Source organism: Lampris incognitus, chromosome 2 (genome assembly GCF_029633865.1).
Source record: "Lampris incognitus isolate fLamInc1 chromosome 2, fLamInc1.hap2, whole genome shotgun sequence".
Classification (NCBI taxonomy): Eukaryota; Metazoa; Chordata; class Actinopteri; order Lampriformes; family Lampridae; genus Lampris; species Lampris incognitus.
The window spans coordinates 126,144,751-126,162,865 of record NC_079212.1 but is presented as its reverse complement, the minus strand read 5'-3'; the positions used below and the strand labels follow the sequence as shown (position 1 = coordinate 126,162,865).

The window sequence follows — 18,115 nt, the reverse complement described above, 5'->3', positions numbered from 1 at the left end:
TTCAAAGAGTAAAGTGAAACAACGATTAGGCTGTAGGCTGGCACTATGGTTAGACTTCAAAATTGAAAATATAGTTTTTTTGTTTAGATTTTATTAGAAGTGTATCAGCTGTTGGGGCACTGAAACTTTGACGGTTTTCATCAATGGAAATATTGCCCCAAGTTAGTATGACAGTCGGTTTTATTGACTTTTATTATATGTAACGTGTTTGATTTTTCTCTCTTTTTAAACTAGTGTGGTACCTTATTTTTTAATCATAAAACCATATTTTAGCTTTTAAAGTGTTTCCTGTGTTTTATATTTCTTTTTTTTTAAAATTTTAGATACATTCTATATAGATGTTTATTTTTTATTGCTAAGCATCAGGCAAGCACCACTGCTAGGCTTGTTGGGAAAATCTGAGACCCATCCACGTGCTGTGCTATGCGGATGCTAAATGAGAACCTCTCATGAAAAAGATGCAAAGAGGCAACAGATCAGCACTTCTGCTCTAAAAATACTTCCCCAGGGATGCGTGTGTGTGTGTGTGGGGAGGACTGAGCACTGTCCCTGAGACAAGTTATAAACTTCTAATGTCGCCTGCCCATTTGAACAGCATGCAAGTCAGAGGAAAGGGATTTCAAAATGAGGCACTGACTCGGTTAGGTCGTCGATGAGCTTCTGCTTTTCATTGATCTCGTCTCGTAGGCGGCCCAGCTGCTTACTGTGTGACTCACGGTGTGACTCCATCTGCTGCTCCAGGGCCCTCTGAGGTTATTTTGAACCGGGAGGGGAGGGGGGGGGGTACAGTGAGAGGAGAGAGAAGCATATATACAGAGAGAGAGAGAGAGAGAGAGAGAGAGGATGGCGATGTAACAAGTATGAAACCCAAATATAAACAGAGAGAATTACACACATCAGTGCACACATGGATTGCCGCAAGCACACGTGGGAATTGGGCACTAACACAAATGACGCGCGCGCACGCGCACACACACACACACACACACACACACACACACACACATCATAAACTAGCAGTTATGTGTCAGCCACCACAGAGGAGATGGTGGTGAGACACACATGAATGGTTGCAAAATATATATGTAACAAACACAGATGCACAATTTGACTTATACAAAAACACACAGATGGACATATAAACACATGTGTGAACATATGCATACACATGTAGCTACGGAGTGTTCAACACATCTTCTACTATTGGGGAACACGTCATATTGAGGTACAACAGCACATGCATGAAAGACATTACAGTGCATACAACAATGCATACTTATAGAGGCATGAATATGTATGTGAAACCATACACACACACATATGCGCACGAACACATGTGCACATACACATGTGCATGTGCACAGACAAATAGACACACAAACTAGCAACTGAACTGCAGCCTAGGGATAAAAGGTCATAACACCATTATTACATCAAACTGTTTTCACAGGCAACGTTTCCACCTAATGTAAAATGAATTTAGAGTGAGCTCTTCAAAAAGCTGAAAAAACATAAATGCTGAACAGCTGCAGTTCCATTAGCACATTTTAAAAATTTAACACTCTCTTCCTGCGCACAGGGCAGGGGAAAATATCCATCGAAATATTCAAAAGAAAAACAGGAGGGCCGACAAGATTTACCTGTCTTTGGAGAAATGTGAAAAATTGTGTTTGAATCACTCTTCACTACCTCAAGTGACAGTACAACCTTTCTCGTGATGTCGAAAAGCTTTAAGTTACGTAGTTAAGTTATACTTTATTAATCCATTTATTCTTATGGAAATAGATCCAGTTGTCCAAGCTGGGAGCTTGTACAATGTCAACCATAAAACAGTGCCTTCAGTTGGGTTGATGTGCCTTGCTCATGGTCACAATCTTACAAGGGCCATATCTAGGACCTTGATACAAAGAATCCGGTTGTCAGGTCAAACCAGCATCACCGACCAAGTCCTGGGATACAAACCATCAACTCTCCGACTGGCTTGCTTCTCTTAAGGAGGGGTTGAGTGAGGATCTTTTTTTTTGTTGTTTACTTTGAGATTATGTTTAGTTTATCTGCAAGTTCAAAATTTACACAAATTTACAAAAATTTACACACAATTTTGGCTCAATGATTCCTCCCTCTCCACCTCAAGCTGATGTGTGGTGAGCGTTCTGGTGCAAAATGGTTGCCGTGCATCACCCAGGTGGGTGCTACACATTGGTGGTGGTTGAGGTGAGCTACCCCCTTCAATGTGAAGCGCATTGAGTGTCTAGAAAAGTGCTATATAAATGTAATTATTACAAACACAGCGCCATGGAAATGTAGCTTCTGCGCTGTTGCTATAATTACCTTTACATCACTTGGTCCTTGGGCAGCTGTCTGCTTCTCCCATCTGACCAGCTGTGACATGGTCTCTAAAACATACAGAACCACATGTATGCCCCCCCCCCAGACACACACACACACGCGGGAATGACAAGCTTAAGATTAAAGACGTGACAGTGACATAACACTGGCAACAATACAATTTCTGACTGTTAGTTATGATGACCCAATTTGTACCTCATGTTGTTTCATATCTGCTGTTATGAATTAAACTTTCTGAGTGACTATCTGCTGTTCACTTACTGAGTCATACACATACCACTCCTCGCGCTGTTTGACAATGCAAACACGTGTCACACTGCACATATTGATCAATATATACGAAAGCTATCTATCTATTGTATCTATCTATCTATCTATCTATTGTATCTATTACCTAGTGTAACTTGTGTTGATCTACTCACTACTTACTTGTTTTGATTTACTCACTGCAGTGTCTCTACCATGTCACCGCTCAATCCCTGAATTTATTTGTCCTTAAGTCTACTGCTTATCTTGGATTTGGGCTTTGGGGGTGCCATACTACCGATACCGTGTTTAACCTGGCTGTCTATTAAATTAAAAGGAAGGCCCCTGAAACAGGCATTCAAATAGTTGAATGGCTGTTGAAATTTGAATTGATGTTTTCATGTTTACAGACTGCCTAATTAGTTTACTCTTACCGGAGGTATGTCTTAGTAGTGGCACAATGACATAAGCACTTTAGAGAAAATCTGAGAACTTAAAAAAGGATCCAAGGACATAAGATTAATTAAGTACCCAAACATCTAATTTGCAACTAATTAAGGAATTTTTGGTAGATACGTATGTTGCCGTACACTATAGTGAAAAAAATGTGAGAACTAACAGTAACAAATGGGTACTCTGCCATACTTTACTATACATCATTGTTTCTATTCACCAAGTTAAACTGTGAATAGGGATTAATAATTTGTATACGTCGATTACTTGTATCGAAGTACTTTTGTCTGGTGAGAATGAGAATACCCTACAGCAGTAGGTTGTTGCTGTAATTTGTAATTTTAAAGCTCTGTTGAAAGAATATATATCCTATGATTTGTTTAGACCAACGAATATCAATTCTGGCTTGCTCCTTTAATTCGGCTTTTTTTAGTCACCTCAGATCTGTTGCTTTGTGCGTTTGCAAGTATTGACATCTCGAGTTTTGAGTCAGGATCTAGTATTGTGTATTTGATTTTGTTAATAAACCTGACATTCTACCTTAGAATTGTAGTGCAGACACCTCGATCTATGCCTGTTATTTGTTGTACATATGTTCAATGGGTTGAAATATTTGACCTAGCCGGAAGTTGGATGGGTCAAATATAACCCTAACCTTGAATCTGCTGGGCCGTGTGCTTAAAAATTGTGAAGTGTCCCACCTTGAGGGTAAAGTTTGTCCAAATGGATTGATTCTCCCTTCTCCTAAGTCAGGACATTTAATATCGATGACATATTGTTGGTATTACAGTAATTTGTGTTTAGGCTAATTTTCTAAAATCAAAACATAGTACAATGTTCTAAGCCTTGCAAGCTAAACCAATCTCATCAGTCAGGCACATTGCTCTTTCTCTGAGATTAGGTCTGGCCTCCCTCTCATCTAAAAAACTGACCGTCCAATCACAGGTTTGGAGAATTATTCAAGATTTACTTTATTGTCCCACATTGTAGGAAATTTGGATCGGGCTTCCACCCATGCTGCAACCATAAAAAAACATCCCACATACATAAAACACCTATTATCTTGCAGTCTGCGTGAGTTGGACTAGTTTGGAATTCAATTGCACAGAGAGGTTACCAAACCGAGCTGTGATGCCATATCTTATTAGGCTCCTAAAGACCACCTGATAAAAAATTTTTTTTAAAAACTACCATAAACTTCTGTCAACACTGTGAATTCTGAGTCAGAATCAGAATCACCAGAATCAGAATACTTTATTCATCCCCAAGGGGATGAGTCACCACAAGAAGTGTGAGCGTTGTTGCAGTTTGCTACAGAGACCATCAACATGCATGCTCCAGGTGAGTGAACTATCAATAAAAACACCAAGGTATTTGTACGAGGAAACCTATGAGATGGTTTCATTATTCAAGCTTTTGTCACCTGTACCTGTCATATTCCATGCTGTCCAAAAACAAAGATAAGGAAATACAGTGGGCGGTATTACACTGTAATGGCTGAAGCAATGGCTTCTGACATTACCTCGCTATCTATTGATACTACTTTCGGCTGCTCCTGTTAGGGGTCGCCACAGCTGATCATCCGTTTCCATTTCTCCCTGTCTTCTGCATCTTCCTCTGTCACACCAGCCACCTGCATGTCTTCCCTCACCACATCCATAAACCTCCTCTTTGGCCTTCCTCTTTTCCTCTTCACTGGTAGCTCCATATTCAGCATCCTTCTCCCAATATACCCAGTATCTCTCCTCCACACATGTCCAAGCCATCTCAATCTTGCCTCTCTTGCTTTGTCTCCAAACCGTCCAACTTGAGCAGTCCCTCTAATATACTCGTTCCTAATCCTGTCCTTCTTCGTCACTCCCAATGAAAATCTGAGCATCTTCAACTCTGCCACCTCCAGCTCCGCCTCCTGTCTTTTCGTCAGTGCCACTGCCTCCAAACCATATAACATAGCTGGTCTCACAACCATCTTGCAAACCCTCCCTTTAACTCTTGCTGCTACCCTTCTGTCGCAAATCACTTCTGACACTCTTCTCCACCCACTCCACCCCGCCTGCCCTCTCTTCTTCACCTCTCTTCTGCACTCCGCGTTACTTTGGACAGTTGACCCCAAGTATTTAAACTCATATGCCTTTGTCACCTCTACTTCTTGCATCCTCACCATTCCGCTGTCCTCCCTCTCATTCACGCATAGGTATTCCGTCTTGCTCCTACTGACTTTCATTCCTCTTCTCTCCAGTGCATACCTGCACCTCTCCAGGCTCTCCTCAACCTGCACCCTACTCTTGCTACAGATCACAATATCATCTGCAAACATCATCGTCCACGGAGACTCCTGCCTGATCTCGTCCGTCAACTTGTCTGTCAACATTGCAATCAAGAAAAGGCTCAGAGCCGATCCTTGATGTAATCCCACCTCCCACCTTGAACCCATCTGTCATTCCAACCGCACACCTCACCATTGTCACACTTCCCTCATACATATCCTGTACCACTCCTACATACTTCTCTGCAACTCCCGACTTCCTCATACAATACCACACCTCCTGTCTCAGCACCCTGTCGTATGCTTTCTCTAAATCTACAAAGACACAATGTAACTCCTTCTGGCCTTCTCTATACTTCTCAATCAACATTCTCAAAGCAAACATCGCATCTGTAGTGCTCTTTCGTGGCATGAAACCATACTGCCGATCGCTAACTGTCACCTCTCCTCTGACATTACCCCGCTATGTCATGGATTATTTGAAAATTCTGTATACATCCCACTTTTACTGCAGCTTGTCTTTACTGACATGCTAACTTTCTCCCATCTCAAGCAAGATCAAATATTCAGGATTCCCCCCACCCTCTTTTCTCCCCAATTGTATCCGGCCAACCACCCCATTCCTCCGAGCTGTCCTGGTCACTGGTCCACTCCCTCTGCCAATCCGGGGAGGGCTGCAGACCACCATGTCTCCTCCGATACATGTGGAGTCGCCAGCCGCTTCCTATCACTTGATAGTGAGGAGTTTCGCCAGGGGTATGTAGTGTGTGGGAGGATCATACTATTCCCCCCGTCCCCCCGAACAGGCACCCCGACCGACCAGAGGGGGCACCAGTGCAGCGACCAGGACACATACCCACATCCGGCTTCCCACCCGCAGACACGGACAATTGTGTCTGTAGGGATGCCCGACCAAACCGGTGGTAACATGGGGATCTGAACCAGCAATCCCCATGTTGGTAGGCAATGGAATAGACCACTATGCTACCCGGACACCCAAATATTCAGGATTTTTGAATTAAATTTGGAATGAGTCTCCATTCAGCATTTCTTACTGGCAACTAAAAATTAACGTAAACCTGTTGATGGAAACATAATGATTTCTGTTTACATTTCTGCTGTTTTCCACTTTTTTTGTTGTGCTTGCCCTTTAGAAATCACTCTCAAACCAAAGGGAGGCCAGACCATGTCACAAAGAAAACTTCATGATAATCAAATCATTAAAATTTGTCTGGCTTTTTAAGGCAAATGCTTTGCCTTATTCTTTGGGGACATTTAAAAATTTTTTCTTCCTCTATTCGCAATGGAGATGGATTATTTCTGTAATATCCTTTCTATACTGATGGTGATGGTGTCACGTTTACCCTTGGTTTGGGCATATTTCATATTTTCACTACGTTGTCCAGTTTGTTTAACCACATTGAGATGCAGTACAAAGCTCTACCTTGAGCTTGGAGTTTGGCTAGCTCCTCGGTCACACAGTCATAGCTTTCCTCCAGCTGTCTCTTCTTCAGTTCCATGTTCTGCATGTACTCTGTGAGAGAACGGATCTTCGCCTCATGCTGAAAGTCAGAACAGTACCTCAGATGTGTCAGGCGTACCAATGTGAAAAGCTCTTGGCCCAAGAGAGCACTTTCTACACTCACAAACCGGCAAGAGATAAAAAAAATGCACTTTTTGCTTTCTGTAGCAGGGAAATAGGCCATGTTAAATATTAATAATCTAGGTTGATAAGGTAATAAATCCTATGACAGCAATGTCCCTCTGCTTCACATCATGAAAGTTCAAACTGAGAACAGACAAAAATGCTATCAAACATGTCACAGCCATGTTTATCATTACCACTATCACATTAACATCAACATCATCATCATCATCAACAACACTGCTATCATCATCATTGCCAAACTCACACACAAACAACTTATATACTAAGGGATTTACTGATGCTAAGCCTCATTATCACACCAGATGCTTTTCATTACAGCATACCAGTATTATCCAGTCATACCCAGTATTGCCATTCATCTATCCATGTATTCATTCATTAATCAATGTATCCATTCATTCATGCATCTCTCTATCAATCCATGTATCCATCCATCCATCCATCCATCCATCCATCCATCCATCCATCCATCCATCCATCCATACCACATCATTTTAAAAACATCACAGCCAATCCCAATCTACTCCCTTTTTTGATTCCTGCACCTTCCACTTTCATCTTACCTGTGAAATTAGAAGTTGACAGGAGGACAGCTCTCTTCCAGTCTCCTCCATCTTGCGGTGACACTCCATCTGAAGATTCTCTAGGTGACGGCAGCGCTTCAACATGGACTTCACCTCTGACTTGATTTTGCTGATGTAGAGACGTGCCACCGTGAATTCCTCCTCGATTGCCCCTGTGATTTCAATGGGCTGGGAGGAGGCATAGAGAGAGAGAGAGAGAGAGAGAGAGAGAGAGAGAGAGAGAGAGAGAGAGAGAGAGAGAGAGAGAGAGAGAGAGAGAGAGAGAATGGTGGGCAGACAGGAGAGAGGCAGGGTAAAGCAAGAAAGAAGAAACACAAAATAATGCATGTGTGTGAGAGCCATTTTAGCTTTCAATCTACTTTTTGATATTACATGTTATCCAAAGGAGTTGAATCAAGTGCAACTGGACTTGGTATATATCCGTGAAGACGTTTTGCCTCTCATCCAAGAGGCTTCCTCAGTTCGCGCCTTTCTGACTAGACCAACCGTACGGTTTGGAGTCGTTGTCAGACGACGACAACGGTTTGGAGTCGTCGACTCCAAAGTGGATAAATTCTGAGTCTCATTACCAGCCAGTCAGACTAGCTTGGTCTAGTCAGAAAGGCACGAACTGAGGAAGCCTCTTGGATGAGAGGCAAAACGTCTTCACGGATATATACCAAGTCCAGTTGCACTTGATTCAACTCCTTTGGATAACCATGACCTGGATGAATGAGAACATTCACAGACAGATTACATGTTCAATTTTTGCTAGTGCTAGTATCCACTTTTGATATCGGCAACTGCCGATATCAACACTTGGCATAATAGTTAAAATTCAATTTCTGATATCAACAATTGGAGTTGAACTATATAACTCTGTAATTAAAATTCTGATACGCAAATGTCACATTTCAACTAGTGAAAATGGAATTTGTGATGGATTATGAGATTGAAAGCCAAAACGGCTCACCATAGTGTGCGTGGGTGCTTATGAGAGAGAAAAAACAATAAACACACCAGATCAAGAATGTGTGCATGTATGTGTAAGTGCATGCATGCATGCGTGTGTGTGTGTGTGTGTGTGTTTCAAAAAGAAAACGTAAAAGAGACAACACAAGATTATTTGAGTGCATGTTAGTGTATGTGAAGGAGAGAGGAGGAGAGAGTGCTTGAGAGCACTTAAGATTGTTTGGGAGTGTATGTGTGAGTTTATGAGAGAAAGAAAGGAAGAGAAAAAATAAATAGAGAAACAGAAATATATATATATAGAGAGAGAGAGAGAGAGAGAGAGAGAGAGAGAGAGAGAGAGAGAGAGAGAGAGAGAGAGAGAGAGATGTGCGTATAGATTAAGTGAGTGCTATGTAAAAATGGTTGGGTTGTTAAGGAAGGGCGGGATCTTTAAGGAGCCTCGTGGTGATTTGTTTAAACACATTCATTACATTAATGGCATTCTTTAGCAGCTGCTGTTGCTGAATGAACCGTGGAGGAGAGAACAAACACATCAATATCAATTTAAATATGATCGTTAAGACAAGTCTGTGGATCAAGCCAAATATTGATAGACATTGATGTCTTTCCTCAAACCCTTGGCAACTTATCAAATCTCATATTTAGATCAAATGCTCAAAGTTCATTAAGCCTTTGGAGTCACTTTCTCATGTCTCCCCTATTCTGTCTCTCTTTCAGCTGTCTTACAACTCAACAGCAAGGTAAGTGCCTGTACTCTTTTTTTCCCCTAAAAAAACCCCCCAAAAAACAAACATTAAAAAAAATCTAAAATTAACCTCAACCCTCTAATAGCTGCTTTGAGTGGTTTAGCAAATGATACCTTCCTGTAAAGTAGACTCATGACAGTTTGCCCTGATAACTTCCAAGACCACTGGCAGGTTAGTACATAAAGTGAACATGCACTTTGTTATCTGTGTACTTTGTGATATGTGTATTCCATGTATGCATTTACTTGCTCCCCAGCTCTCCTCTCCTAAATGTGTGAAACACAAAAATCTAATAATCATTCCTAACACTGGTGGTGGTGAAATGCGCAACAAAGTACCTAATAATCTACAGAGCCAAACATTTAATGTTTTCAAAAGTGTGACCACAATATCATCCAAAGCGCAGGTCATCAAAATGATCAACTAATAATACAAGGTGTAATTCCAATTAATGTTTCACCTATTGGTCGTGCTAAAGTTCTGCCTACTACTGATCATTTCCACAAGATGCTTAAATTTGGTTTCATAAATATCAGATCATTGTCTACCAAAGCCTTACTAATAAATGATGTGATTCTTGAATGTAGTTTCGATATGATTGAGTTACATGAAACCTGACTGAAACCAAATGTTTTCCTTCCCTTAAATGAAGCTTCTCCATCAGACTATACTTACACCCATGTAGCTCAGTCAAATAAACAAGGCGGGGTGTTGCCTTAATATACAAGTCTGTTTTCAATCTGACTTCTACATTTGAATCCAAATTCCAGTCTTTTGAGGCTCTTGTTCTGGCTTCATCTCTCTCAGCCATGAATAGACTCAGCTCAGTCCAGATTGTGATACTCTATTGACCTCGTGGCTCTTACTCACTATTTCTTGAAGAATTTGGAGAATTTGTCTAAGGTCTTGTTACTCATTCTGATGAGATTCTAATTCTTGGTGATTTCAATATTTGTCTGAATAAGGCTGCTGATCCTATAAGTAAAGCCTTTCTGGTGCTTGTTGATACTTTTGGGTTTGCTCAGTTTGTTCAAGACTCAACTCACTTGAGTGGTAACATCCTTGATTTGGTTTTATCTAAAGGGATAGCTGTTTCTGATCTGAATGTCTTGCCAACCACATCTGCTGCGTCAGATCATTTTCTCATCAAATTTGAAGCATCATTGGCCAGTCCAGTTAATGTCAGCACAGATGTAATCTCCACTCACCACACTGGTCTATCCACTGTAGCTGCTACCTGAAGGCTTGGCTCCTTTCACTGTAGAGACTGACTGTGTTGAAAATTTCACTAGTGACTTAATTGTGGCCCTTTCTAGTCTCCTCGATTCAGTTGTACCTCTCACTACCAGAACTAGATGACTAGAGAGGTCTACACCCTGGCTTAACGGCAAGACACTTGCTCTTAAGCGGGCCTGCAGGAGACTGGAACATAAATGGTAAAAATCGAAATTGGAAGTTTTTTTTACCTATCTTGGCATGAGTGTTTATTGAAATACAAGTGTGCTTTATCTGCTGCAAAAGCAGCGTATCTCTCTCGCTTAAGCAATATTAATAAACAAAAACCCAGATTTCTCTTTGACACTGTATCTAAACTTACTAAAAACCAGGCATCTATTAGCTGCTCTCCATTCAAGGCCCATGAGTTTCTAGACTTTTTCTGCAATAAGGTTAATGATATCATAAACAAAAATACTTCTTCAACTCCAGCTACTCCTGCAGAGCCCGTCTTACCAAATTCATATCTATACAATGAGTCACCGATAGTCCCTGTTATTACAGCTTTTGAGACTATCTCTCGATACTTTGACTAAGCTCGTTTCAGCTTCTAAACCAACTACTTGCCTACTTGACCCTTTACCAGCGAAAATGTTTAAAGATCTCTGGCCTTTCCTGGGACCTACAATGCTAGACATTGTTAATTTATCACTTACTACTGGCACTGTTCCCAGCAGTTTTAAGACAGCTGTGGTTAAACCTCTACTTAAAAAAAAAAGCAACTCGATTCTAGTAGAATTTGCTGATAGTAATTTGATATCTTATGTTATTGACATTTAAAAAGCAGCATGTATTCAAGTGAATGGTGATTAGGAGGATTTTGGCGTCCCATAAATCCAAATTGCTACAATAAAAAGGCATGAAATTCATGACAGGGATATGTGAAGACCTGGTCTTTAAGAATGTAGTAGAGTTTGTTGATAACAATTTGATGTCAATATTTTATAGGCTTTTAAAAAGTGGCATGTATTGAAGTAAATGGGCATTTAGGAGTATTTTGGCATCCCAAAAATCCAAATTGCTATAGTAAAAAGGCATGAATTTCATGCCAAGGATACAGGGGCACCTGGTCTTCAGGAATTTAGTGGAGTTTGCTGATAATATTTTGAATTGCTCAATTTATGGACCTTTAAAATATAACATATACATAAGTGAATGGCCATTTTGCAGGATTTTTGGCATCCCACAGTTCCTAATTGCGACAGTAAAAAAGCATGAAATTAAAGTCATTATTACCTGGCAAGCCAGTCTTAAAGAATCTAGTGGCATGTGACAAAAACATTCTGATATGATAACTTCATAGATTTTTTTTAAAATAGGCATATTATGGACTTTGCTATCCAATAAAAAACATTTAACAGATGAGAAAAAGAGAACAAATCTCTCCGACCAAGGCACTCCGTGTAATTAAAAATGTCTTTATTGAAACTTTGACATATCCAAAATGGACCTAAAAATGCCCACGCAAATGCCACGAAACTACTAACCTTGGACCAAAGAGCACCTGACAAATATATTACTTAACTACAGAGAGGACTGAGCACGCCATTGACTCCAAACATAAAAAACATTTAACACTTTTTGAGGGGCAGACAGATTGTTTTAGGTGAATTAGACCTGAGCAGATTATTTAAATGAAGTTATAGAACCCAATTCTATTGATTTTTTCATATCTTGCATTGAACGTGCAAACATAATTCCTTTCACCCTGTGCAGTTGCGTGACAAATTTGTGATATTGGGCTATACAAATAAAGTTGACTTGACTTGACAAATGGGCTACCGTAAAGTGCAATGTAGATGTGCACTAAAAGTTAAGGTGCAGATGGCATAACTGAGCTTTTCTGGATTGCAGATGGCGTGACTGTGGTCGGGAGGTGACATGGACATAATTTTTTATATAGCGCGTACGCGTTTTGCTAAGTCACACGTGCGCTTTACTAAAGCACACGCCCCCCTGCCTTACTACGGCATTTCAGTTCACAAGTGTAATATAATAGCTAGATAACTAAACATTCTTAACTTCTAATATGTAATACAGAAGTAGGCTATTTGTGCACCTTACCGTTTTCTGAAGTAGAGCTCTGGCCAGGCATTAACGGAGCAACCCCTGCCCTGCAGGGGGGGGTGGCGTAAACTTTAGTAAAGTGCGCGTGCACCTTGCTTAAAGCACATGTGCGAGTTATAAAATGCACATGTACAATACCATGTCACATCCCAGGCTCCGTAATTTGATGTTAATTTCAAATGGAAAAAAAATTGGAAGATTAAAGCTCTCATGAAATGAATTTTTTTTGTTTGTTCTTGTTGTTTTATCTGCACTTAATTTACATCTATTTAACAACATGTTCTACAAGTTCAGAAAAAAAATCCTTCTATTTTTTGTGTTTATAAGAGTAATGCTTTTCTCTTCCCAATAAATAATTTTTTTAAGTTATGGAATCCTGCATTTGCAGGCTTACACTAACAAAAATGTCCAATGACTTGGGACCAAGATTGAGAGAAGACGTGTGACCTTCTGCCATCAAATTGAAACTAACTAACAGCATATTCTTCTAAAAATATCCGTCCATTACTGATTGTCAGTCAAATCAAACACACTCCCTCATAAATTCCAACCTGACCATTACGTTTCATTCAGATATACACTACCGTTCAAAAGTTTGGGATCACCCAAACAATTTCGTGTTTTCCATGAAAAGTCACACTTATTCACCACCATATGTTGTGAAATGAATAGAAAATAGAGTCAAGACATTGACAAGGTTAGAAATAATGATTTGTATTTGAAATAAGATTTTTTTTACATCAAACTTTGCTTTCGTCAAAGAATCCTCCATTTGCAGCAATTACAGCATTGCAGACCTTTGGCATTCTAGCTGTTAATTTGTTGAGGTAATCTGGAGAAATTGCACCCCACGCTTCCAGAAGCAGCTCCCACAAGTTGGATTGGTTGGATGGGCACTTCTTTGAGCAGATTGAGTTTCTGGAGCATCACATTTGTGGGGTCAATTAAACGCTCAAAATGGCCAGAAAAAGAGAACTTTCATCTGAAACTCGACAGTCTATTCTTGTTCTTAGAAATGAAGGCTATTCCATGCGAGAAATTGCTAAGAAATTGAAGATTTCCTACACCGGTGTGTACTACTCCCTTCAGAGGACAGCACAAACAGGCTCTAACAGGTACTATTTAATGAAGATGCCAGTTGGGGACCTGTGAGGCGTCTGTTTCTCAAACTAGAGACTCTAATGTACTTATCTTCTTGCTCAGTTGTGCAACGCGGCCTCCCACTTCTTTTTCTACTCTGGTTAGAGCCTGTTTGTGCTGTCCTCTGAAGGGAGTAGTACACACCGGTGTAGGAAATCTTCAATTTCTTAGCAATTTCTCGCATGGAATAGCCTTCATTTCTAAGAACAAGAATAGACTGTCGAGTTTCAGATGAAAGTTCTCTTTTTCTGGCCATTTTGAGCGTTTAATTGACCCCACAAATGTGATGCTCCAGAAACTCAATCTGCTCAAAGAAGTGCCCATCCAACCAATCCAACTTGTGGGAGCTGCTTCTGGAAGCGTGGGGTGCAATTTCTCCAGATTACCTCAACAAATTAACAGCTAGAATGCCAAAGGTCTGCAATGCTGTAATTGCTGCAAATGGAGGATTCTTTGACGAAAGCAAAGTTTGATGTAAAAAAAATCTTATTTCAAATACAAATCATTATTTCTAACCTTGTCAATGTCTTGACTCTATTTTCTATTCATTTCACAACATATGGTGGTGAATAAGTGTGACTTTTCATGGAAAACACAAAATTGTTTGGGTGATCCCAAACTTTTGAACGGTAGTGTACATCAAATCATGGAAGTAGGTGGTGTTCTACATGACGTTCCATGGGACTTATAATAATTATATTGTTCTTCACTTTACTGACAGATTTTCAACATCCAATTACAGAAAATGGCCTTGAGTTCAAAGTTTACGGTGTGGAATCCTGATTTCCATTTTCTTGAGCTCTTGTTGCGTTTGAGTTGATTTGTTGTTTTTTCACCACACTGCAAAGTCTGTGTGTATTATTGAGGCCTCACTCACCAGCTTGAGGTCTCCGTTTCCCATGATGGTGCTGAACTCATTCAGATCCCTCATCAGTCCGTTGAGGATCTCAGCAATGCGCTTCCTCTGGTTCCCGCTCGCTTCCTGGATACGGGAAAGCTCTGCCTCCAATGCCATCAGGAGAGCCTGAGGCAGATGGGAAAAGAAGAAAGGGGATTGAATGGAGGCTAAGATGAGACGAAAGGAATTGAAGAGTTCAATGGAAGTAGATTTGAGAAGAGGCAAACCACAGGAAGATGAAAGAGATTTGAGGGAAAGATCCAAGGTGGAGACCATAGACTAGCTAGGATGTTTAGGAAATAGGAAAAGATGAGAGGAAGGAATGAGTGAGAGTATTGGAGTTTTATAAGAAGCATTTCAACCCTTCACATTATTTTCATCTGAGAAACTGGAGCCGTAAAGCATAATAGGCACTAAATTACAAATCAATAGATAATATGGATAGAGGGGAATCGATGAAAGGCTCTCTGAAAGTGAGTGATTAGACTTACCACATCCTTCATTTTCTACCTATGGTTACTGTCCCTAACAGCAGGGAAAACATCTATAACCCTCAAACCCAAATAACACATGTACAAGTCTGTGTATGTTTCAGTCTTGGTTTGAGCTGCCACCGTGATATTAACTGGGAGAAAGGGAAATGTATTCTGTATCATGTGTGTAGGAACATTTTCTTTCATATTTCAGTTTCTGTAATTTAAGTAATATGATAGCTTAGCTACTCACAAGTGAAATATTTGTTAAAATTGAGGAGGTCTAAGCCTGTGAAGGTTTATGTTGTGTATTTGTATATACTTGGATGTATTTTTGTATTTGTATATATTTTTCCACATTTCATTTATCTTGTTAGTTCAATGTTTAATTTGTATGAATAAACTAAAATTATGATGTCATTTGATCTTTCTGACTTTCTATAGTTTCTATGTAGTATTTCCTGCACATGGGTGATTGTCTAAATAAGACCTTGTCAACTAAAAAGTTGCAGCAATAAAACATTATGGAAGCTTAAATTTACCATGTGACTATTCTTCCTTTTTACTTTGATTTTCATCAGAGCCTGATTTGGGCCCAAGGTTCATTTTTACTTCGGTTCCAAATTTTCTGTCATACTTGTTAACCTTATTGTCTTCATTGCTTAAATTCCATGTCCATTTGATATTCCTCAATGTGCAGACCCATTTACTGCCGATACCTAAATACCCTCTTCTAGAAATTTACACTACCGTTCAAAAGTTTGGGATCACCCAAACAATTTTGTGTTTTCCATGAAAAGTCACACTTATTCACCACCATATGTTGTGAAATGAATAGAAAATAGAGTCAAGACATTGACAAGGTTAGAAATAAAGATTTGTATTTGAAATAAGATTTTTTTTACATCAAACTTTGCTTTCGTCAAAGAATCCTCCATTTGCAGCAATTACAGCATTGCAGACCTTTGGCATTCTAGCTGTTAATTTGTTGAGGTAATCTGGAGAAATTGCACCCCACGCTTCCAGAAGCAGCTCCCACAAGTTGGATTGGTTGGATGGGCACTTCTTGCGTACCATACGGTCAAGCTGCTCCCACAACAGCTCAATGGGGTTCAGATCTGGTGACTGCGCCGGCCACTCCATTACCGATAGAATACCAGCTGCCTGCTTCTGCTCTAAATAGTTCTTGCACAATTTGGAGGTGTGTTTAGGGTCATTGTCCTGTTGTAGGATGAAATTGGCTCCAATCAAGCGCTGTCCACTGGGTATGGCATGGCGTTGCAAAATGGAGTGATAGCCTTCCTTATTCAGAATCCCTTTTACCCTGTACAAATCTCCCACCTTACCAGCACCAAAGCAACCCCAGACCATCACATTACCTCCACCATGCTTAACAGATGGCGTCAGGCATTCTTCCAGCATCTTTTCATTTGTTCTGCGTCTCACAAACGTTCTTCTTTGTGATCCAAACACCTCAGACTTGGATTCATCTGTCCACAACACTTTTTTCCAGTCTTCCTCTGTCCAATGTCTGTGTTCTTTTGCCCATCTTAATCTTTTTCTTTTATTGGTCAGTCTCAGATATGGCTTTTTCTTTGCCACTCTGCCCTGAAGCCCAGAATCCCGCAGCCGCCTCTTCACTGTAGATGTTGACACTGGTGTTTTGCGGGTACTATTTAATGAAGATGCCAGTTGGGGACCTGTGAGGCGTCTGTTTCTCAAACTAGAGACTCTAATGTACTTATCTTCTTGCTCAGTTGTGCAACGTGGCCTCCCACTTCTTTTTCTACTCTGGTTAGAGCCTGTTTGTGCTGTCCTCTGAAGGGAGTAGTACACACCGGTGTAGGAAATCTTCAATTTCTTAGCAATTTCTCGCATGGAATAGCCTTCATTTCTAAGAACAAGAATAGACTGTCGAGTTTCAGATGAAAGTTCTCTTTTTCTGGCCATTTTGAGCGTTTAATTGACCCCACAAATGTAATGCTCCAGAAACTCAATCTGCTCAAAGGAAGGTCAGTTTTGTAGCTTCTGTAACGAGCTAAACTGTTTTCTGATGTGTGAACATGATTGCACAAGGGTTTTCTAATCATCAATTAGCCTTCTGAGCCAATGAGGAAACACATTGTACCATTAGAACACTGGAGTGATAGTTGCTTGAAATGGGCCTCTATACACCTATGTAGATATTGCACCAAAAACCAGACATTTGCAGCTAGAATAGTCATTTACCACATTAGCAATATATAGAGTGTATTTCTTTAAAGTTAAGACTAGTTTAAAGTTATCTTCATTGAACAGTACAGTGCTTTTCCTTCAAAAATATGGACATTTCTTTGTGATCCCAAACTTTTGAACGGTAGTGTATCTCCGCCAGGCGGTAGCCTGGGGTGGATTATGCATTTGGTTACGTGCGCATGTGTGTGTGCGTGTGCGTGTCCGCAGCTAATCTCACATAGTACTGGACCTATCAGCCTAATACCTAATATGTTTTTGTGCATAGTTGTGACTGTATGATCAAGAACCCCTCGTGGTTGCAGTGATTCAAAACCTTTAAAAAACGTCTGTTCTCGCTACCGCTGCTCCCTCTCTTCATTCACTCTCTAGCTAACTTAACCAACACTGCTCTCTGTTGCTGCCCGATCTGAGTCAACCATTGATGCGAGTCATGCATGCCCACGGTTGACTTAGATCAGGCAGCGACAGTGTATAAGTCATAAAGTAAAAGAGAACTCTGTCGTATTTCACAAGTCAGCAAATCATTCACTGCTGATCTCAGCACAAGAGAACTGGAGGAACACTGGACGAACCAAAAATAATAAACTCTGTCTTTATTTCCATAATATAATAAAGCTGGGTAAACCATTTACACTTGTGCATGCATGACTCACATCTACGGTTGGCTCAGATTGGACAGCACAGGATCAAACATTATCAAAATTATCTTTATATCCAAAAAATGCAAAGGTTATAAAGGAAAAACTTCCTGGTTTTAGTCAAA

At 40.3% G+C, this 18,115-nt stretch overlaps 1 protein-coding gene across 1 annotated transcript in view; it reads right to left on the bottom strand.

The window, feature by feature from the left end:
- kif5ab (kinesin family member 5A, b) overlaps positions 1-18,115 on the bottom strand; it is a 157,421-nt gene that overhangs the window by 42,085 nt on the left and 97,221 nt on the right. The window contains exons 15-19 of the mRNA XM_056301645.1: positions 14,624-14,770; positions 7,547-7,735; positions 6,759-6,876; positions 2,328-2,396; positions 638-755 (exon numbers count right to left, since the gene is read on the bottom strand). Of these exons, the coding sequence (XP_056157620.1) occupies positions 638-755; positions 2,328-2,396; positions 6,759-6,876; positions 7,547-7,735; positions 14,624-14,770 (641 nt within the window). The remainder of the gene's footprint in view (positions 1-637; positions 756-2,327; positions 2,397-6,758; positions 6,877-7,546; positions 7,736-14,623; positions 14,771-18,115) is intronic.